Raw genomic sequence first — 7,244 nt, 5'->3', positions numbered from 1 at the left:
TCCTTCCCATGTCTCATTTTCTCTTCTGGTTTTCCCAAAGGTCGTCTCCTTGGTAGCAAATTAGCCAGGGCGCTTAAGATTTGACAACTGGAGTACTTTGGTTTCATGTCTGAGGCCCCAAGGCCTTCAAAGACAATGTGCTCTAGATATCTGAGATGCACAGATAAGGTACTAAGTTTCAAAGAAGGTGACGTTTTTGGAAGCAATCAAGAGGAGAAAGTTGGAAGGTGACAGCAACTCTTCTGCCATCCCCTTGCTCTTAGCAAAGTGCTTGTGTTGTGTGCTAATCCCATTATAGGGATTTTTAAAGAGTTGTTTCCATCCATTAAATATCTTTTTCTTTATTTAGATCATCTCAAATTTCTGTCATGCTTCCAACTTTACAACATATTCTCCTTGGCAATGAACGGAAGGTGAATTCTAGGCCAAGGCTGGAGTTTTGGAAGGCTAATTTTTCCCTTCAGACTTTTATAATGTTCACAAATGGCTTATTTCTACTGTTTTTTAAAATGAATTACATAAAATAAGCTGCTTCTTCCAGCCAACAGGAAAAACTCCCACTATGGATAGGCTGCAGAACATCCCAAACTCAGATCTGACTTTGGGAGTTGAGGCTGCACAAGTCCTCAACTATCTGAATAAAAGATGGCTTGGAATAAGACCATTTCTGCTGGGCCTGTAGAAATATTGTGGGATCAAATCAGAGGTGGTATTCAGCCAGTTCTGAAAGGTTCTGGAGAACTGGTAGCAGAAATTTTGAGTAGTTTGGAGAACCGGCAAATAGGCTGGCCCCGTCCCGCTGCCTCCCAGCGGATCTTCTTTTGTTGCCCTGAACAGGAGAACGGAGCTGGAAAGCAGGTTAGTGGGGAGGGAATGAGGACTTTGCAGTATCCTTCCCCTGCCATGCCCACAAAACCACGGCCACAGAACCAGTAGTAAAAAAAATTGAACCCCACCACTGGCCACCATGCCTGGTCATCACAGCTGCTTTTATTGCCTTCCTATCTTCCTTTTCTTTGAGAGTTCAAGAAGACGTAGATAAGGGAACATCTCTCTAATTTTACCTCATGAGGTGGGTTGAGTACATAGTTGTCCAAAGAGGTCTATCATGACAGTAGGCTAGGCCCAGCATCTCAATCTCTGCATTGCCTTTTGAATGAATAATAAATGAGCCATTTATACTCTCTCTGATTGATATGAAGACTAGCCTATTGGACAATCCAACTGTCAATCTTTTCTCTCCTTCTATGCCAGTGAGAAAACAGGCTACCAAAGTAATATTACCACAATATTGGGTAATATGGCGATTCCAAGTAGATTGTATATGCTTATGCACATATTTTATTATTTATTTATTTGTAACATTTATTGGCTGGCTACCTTACCACTCTGAATGAACATGTGTGACTATGACAAATGTATAGTTGCACTTTTGCCTCACTACACATTTTTAATAAGACTTTTAGTTGAAGTCTAAGACTTTCACAGGATCTTGTCAAGATTGATTCGCACTTTCACCTACATTTTTCCTTCGTCACAGCTTGACAATAAGAGGGAGGGAGAGTGGATGGAGTATAAAAGAGGCAGAAAGCTATTCAAGCATCCATCAGCACCTAGGACATTGCCAGCATCCCAGGGACACACCGAGCAGATGTCCCAGTGTGGCCAGCTGCTTCCCATAACAAAATGAACAGAAGTTATTGGTGGACGTAATGGACTATGGGTGGCCCATGGGAAGAGGGGGAGTGAACTATGCTTGCTTTTGTGCAATAAATCCAGAGCTGGTTTTGCTTCTTGTGTGCTAATGTGGTTTATTCATTAAAGTTTTATACTCTTAGTAAAATAGTGTCCCAGAAGTTCTATTTTCTGGATTCACCAACTGGACAGGTCCTTCTTCAATTGCAAAAGAATTCTAAAATAATTTTTAAAAACTAGATTCAGGAAAGGGAGAGGAGAAAGGAAAGTGAAGGAAATCCAAGGCATATCTTTGGTTTCCTGGAGGCTGGCCATTTTAGCAAGACGATAATGTTAATATTCTCTTCTGGCACATTAATATTTCCAAAGGAATATTTATTTTGTTTCTGTTCCTTTGAGTTCTGTAACTATAAAGTTCTGACTCTGTTTTCCAACCTTAACCTACACATTTTAAGATGTGTAGACTTTGCAGAATACCCCAACGAGGAATGGCTGGGGTATTCTGGGAGTTGAAGTCCACATGACTTAACATGGGTAAGGTTGAGAAACCCTGCTCTATAACCTAAACACTATGGTGACAGTTGTTTGCTCAAACTTTAAAAGAAAGCATGTGCTAAGTCGCCACAGAAATCAGGGCATAAGAACCTTAGAGAGAGAAGAAAACATACAAATGCAATCAGAAGCCACTTCTTAACATCTTGCATTTTTTCTTTTTTTTCTTTTTCTGTATTTTTTCTTTTATTTCTTTACTACTTATTCACTACCCCTTTTCCTTTCTTTCTCCTTTAAATATTATTTTTATCTTGCAAAAACATATTTAATAAAAACAGATAAATCAAGTCATAAGAGATGAAAGGGACACTTAAGAGAAAATTTAAGCTGTGTCTACTTTGACCTTCAATGAAGCAAATTTGTGCTCTGTAGGATTCCAGAACAGAGTGAGCTTACATTTTCGGCCTTTTTAAAAATGTATCTTTTAAATTTAAAAAATAATTGGACATGCTCATAAGTATGGCTCTGTATTTCATCAGAAAACCTTCTTGGCTACACAACTTCCGCATGTCAGACTAAAATATACAGGAGAAAGCAATAGCAACAGCAATAGCACTTACACTTATATACTGCTTCATAGTGCTTTATAGCCCTCTGAGCAGTTTACAAATGTCAGCATATTGCCCCCCCCCCAACAATCTCGGTCCTCATTTTATTGACCTCAGAGGGATGGAAGGTGGAGTCAACCTTGAGCTGGTCAGGATCGAACTCCTGACAGTGGGAAGACTTAGCCTGCAATACTGCGTTCTAACCACAGTGTCACTACAGTTTCTGAAAGCAATACTCTATAGCAGTGTTTTTCAATCTTCAAACGTTTTTCAACCTTCAAATGGAAATCCAAACGTCAACCTTTAAGACATTTGGATTTCCACTCGCAGAATTCCCCAGCCAGTGTCACCTGCAGATTTTGTTTAACTGCAAAGAGGCAACTGGATTGAAGTCTTGCAGAGATACTCTATTTTTCTGTGGGCATCGAAGCATCTTTGGACCATGGCACTTAAAGCAGAACTTAAAAAATACTGCATTGACAAAGTTCTGCTCCATGAAAAATGGAATCTTCTTAAACAGAATAACAGACTTGGAAAGAAATTTGGAGGTCTTCTAGTTCAACCCTTTGCTCAAATATTTCAGACAAATGGCTATCCAATCTCAATACAATACAATAGCAGAGTTGGAAGGGACCTTGGAGGTCTTCTAGTCCAACCCCGTGCCTAGGCAGGGAACCCTATACCATTTCAGACAAATGGCTATCCAACATATTCTTAAAGACTTTCAGTGTTGGGGCATTCACAACTTTTGGAAGCAAGTTGATCCACTGATTATTTGTTCTGTCAGGAAATTTCTTCTTAGTTCTAGGTTGCTTCTCTCCTTGATAAGTTTCCACCCATTGCTTCTTGTTCTACACTCGGGTGCCCTGGAGAATAGTTTGACTCCCTCTTCTTTGTGCCGCCCCTCAAATATTGGAAGACTGCTATCATGTCTCCCCTAGTCTTTCCTTTCATTAGACTAAGCATATCCAATTCCTTCAACTGTTCTTCATGTTTTCCCTCCAGCCCCCTCATCTTAAGTCATTTCTCCCCAACAACACCTGTAGACGGTAGAGAATGTCTCACACACAGATGAAAAAATTCTGGAGGAAGTGCAAAGTAATCAATAAATGGGAATTTGAAATAAGCACTTATCTCCTACCTGCAAATATATTTTCTTTAATCCAGGGATGAGATCACCGATGGGTCCGGAGGCCAGCCGTCCAATTCCTGACGTTGCTCCTATGCAAACAAGCACAATCCAGGACCTTTCCTTTTCTTTGAATTGCTCTTCTACGAACTTCACCTGGAAAAGTGGAAAAGAGGCATTAGTCTTGCGTTTCTTCTAACTAGCTTCAGAGTTTCTGGTTCCAAATTGGTAGATCCAGTGTGCATCTACATAAAAAGAGACATTTACACATTGTTCTGGTTCTGTGTGATTTCACAAAAAAGTTGGACATGCACAAAAAGGGGATGATAACCATGATTTGTGATCTCCCTTTTGTATATTTTGGAGTGGAATGAATTTTAGGCCTGTTTTGTATTCCTTAAAGCAGGCGTCTCCAACCTTGGCAACTTTAAGACTTGTGGACTTTAACTCCCAGAATTCCTCAGCCTGAAAAGCTGGCTTGGAGGTTGGAGAGTCCTGCCTTAAAGGCTTCCAAACCGAGCTCAGATTTCCATGGGGGTAGTTGAGGGGGCAATGGATAAAAGTCTAAGGCAATGTTTCCTCAGCTTTGCAACTTTAAGACATATGGACTTCAACTCCCAGAATTCCCCAGCCAGCATGGGGGATGACTGTTGTTATTTGGTAGGGCTCAGGAATAGATGTGGGCCTTCTGGAACATGGTCCTTTCATCCAAATGCCAGGTTGTCTGTGCCCCTTTTGGTCTTTTGTAAGGCTCTGAAGACCCCCTATGGATGTGTAGATAAGTCTACAATATCATGGCTAAATTAACCGTTGGGTGATTTTTCTCAGCTGCTGTAAATGCTATTTTTGATTTTTGTTTTGTTGCTTTTATCTCACTTTTAAGGATTGAATTGAAGACGGGCAGTCATATAAACTGAATGAATAAGTACAGGTAGTCCACAACTTACGACCACAATTGAACCCAACATGTCTGTTGCTAAGTGCGACATTGGTTAAGTGAATTTTGTCCCACTTTACAACCTTTCTTGCCACAGTTGTTAAGTGAATCACTGTAATTGTTAAGTTACTGACACAGTTGTTAAGTGAATCTGGCTTCCCCATTGACTTTGCTTGTCAGAAGGTCGCAAAAAGGGATCATGTGACCCCGGGACTCTACCACCGTCATAAATGTGAATCAGTTACCAAGCATCTGCATTGTGATCACGTGACCATGAGGATGCTGCAACGGTCATAAGTGTGAAAATGGTCATAAGTCACTTTTTTCAGTGCCATTGCAACTTTGAACAGTCACTAACTAAAGTGTTGGGAGTTTGAGGACTAGCTGTAAATATTGGAAGACAACTTCAGACAAGGCTTAGATCATTTGAAGTGGATGTCTATTAGTCCGTAAGGGCAGAGAGTGCTGGGCCACACTTTCCTAACTCTGACTTTTCACAATGGCCACCTGGACTTCCTCAGTTGAAGGCTGTCAGCCCTGGGAGCGGCTGCAGAAGAAGGGACAGTTTGCTCCCACAGAGAGCACACCTGTGGTGCTGCTCCCTTAAAAGACCATCCCCATCCCTTTGGGACCCTCTCTGGATTCTTAGTCCGCTCTCCCTTCTTTCCCCTTCTCTCCCATAGGACGAGGAGCAAGCCCACCTCCCTTCCCCTCTCCATCTCACCAGATGCATGTAAGGGACAAAGTATCCCAGGATGGCAGTAGCTATGCCAAAGGCCCAAACTCGGTACGTCTTTCTTTGGAAGACTCGCAAGTTGAAATACTTCCGCATCTGTGACATGCATTGCTGCCTCCAGCTCCGGGTGTCTAGTTTGATCTCCCTATCTCGAGGACTTGAGACCGAGGGCAACATCGGGCGGAAGGTCAGCGACAAGAAGATCTGGACCAGCAGGAAGGCGCTCAGCATCTGGAAGGTGCGAGGGAGGCCAAGGGCCTTCCCCACAATATTCAGGAGGAATGGGAGACCCATGGAGAAAAGGCAGCTGCCGGTCGTCACCAGTCCGTTGGCCAGACCGAGGCGTCGCTTGAAGTAGTGGCCCAGAATGACCAGGGATGGGTGGAAGGCGAAGGAGCTGCCACAACCAAAGAGGATTCCGTAGGTGAAGTAGCGGACCTCCAGGGACCTGTAGAAAAGAGAGGGCCACAATAGGGTTTGGTAAGAAATCCCACAGTGTTTTATCATTTAGAATGCAAAATTGGAGCAACAGAAGACTTAACAGAAGACTCTAGAAAGAGTGCAACAAAGATGACTTGAGGACTGGAAGTTAAAATATATGAAACAATAACTGGGAATGTCTAGTCTAATGGGGTTTTGAGGGGGGGAGAGACATGTTGGCAGAGTCCCAATACTTGAGGAGCTGCCACAGAGAAGGGGGAGTCAGTGTATTCTCCAGAGCACCTGAAGGCAGGAGAAAAAGTAATGGATGGAAAATAAACAAGGAGAGATCCAAGCTAGAAATACAGAGAAATTTCCTGACAGAACAATTAACCGGTGGAATGGCTTCCCTTCAGAAGTTGTGTGTGCTTCATCACTGGAGGTTTTTAAGAAGAGACTGGACAGCCATTTCTCTGGAATGGTACAGGGTTTCCTGCTTAAGCAGCAGGTTGGACTGGAAGACTTCCAAGATACCTTCCAACTCTGTTATTATTATGTTATTTTATTTTATTTGGTCTTTTGCTATGTTGCTCCACTTCATCTTGTAGGAAGTGTCCAAGTGGACATGTATAATTGTAGGACCATTATCCTGTCATCATCCAACTGCGTTACTCTACTCTACTCTACTCTACTCTGCAGGTAGAAGAAGAGATCCCTTATTGGGTGGTGATTAGACATGCGGAAAAAGATGGGACCATGATAGAAAAGGGTATTGTTTGTTTATTTATTAGAAGTTTTTAATTCCCACCTTTATTACTTTATAAGTATCTCAAGGTAGCAAACAAACCTAATACTCCTGCTATGTTTTTCTCACAAAGTATGAGGCGGGTTGGGCTGAGAGAAAGTGACTGGCCCAAAGTCACCCATCTGGCTTTTGTGCCTAAAGTGGGACTTGAACTCAGAGTCTCCTAGTTGCTAAGCCAGTCCTTTTATCACTACACCAAACTGGCTCTTTTGATTTTGGCTGTTTTCTCTTTTGTGCTTTTAAAATGCTTTTTAAAGTCTCTGTTTTCTTGATGCACGATTTCACCTGTTTTTTGTAAAATATACAAATGTAAATAAATAGCAGTAGTTCCCAAGGCTAGGAGATATATCTGTCAATTTTAAATGCTTTGTGATTTAAACCACTTTGATTAATAACATCAACCCTGAGAACCATGGACAGTG

General features: G+C 41.9%; 1 protein-coding gene across 1 annotated transcript in view; it reads right to left on the bottom strand.

Moving 5' to 3' along the window:
• Positions 1-7,244, bottom strand: part of SLC16A2 (solute carrier family 16 member 2) — a 77,641-nt gene that overhangs the window by 5,123 nt on the left and 65,274 nt on the right. The window contains exons 3-4 of the mRNA XM_087727191.1: positions 5,586-6,045; positions 3,937-4,080 (exon numbers count right to left, since the gene is read on the bottom strand). Of these exons, the coding sequence (XP_087583317.1) occupies positions 3,937-4,080; positions 5,586-6,045 (604 nt within the window). The remainder of the gene's footprint in view (positions 1-3,936; positions 4,081-5,585; positions 6,046-7,244) is intronic.

This window comes from Thamnophis sirtalis, unplaced genomic scaffold (assembly GCF_051295495.1).
Source record: "Thamnophis sirtalis isolate CommonGarterSnake01/CBP01778 unplaced genomic scaffold, rThaSir2_p1.2 scaffold_13, whole genome shotgun sequence".
NCBI classification, from domain to species: Eukaryota; Metazoa; Chordata; class Lepidosauria; order Squamata; family Natricidae; genus Thamnophis; species Thamnophis sirtalis.
Note: the sequence above shows the minus strand (reverse complement) of the source record. Positions and strands in the feature narration are given on the sequence as shown.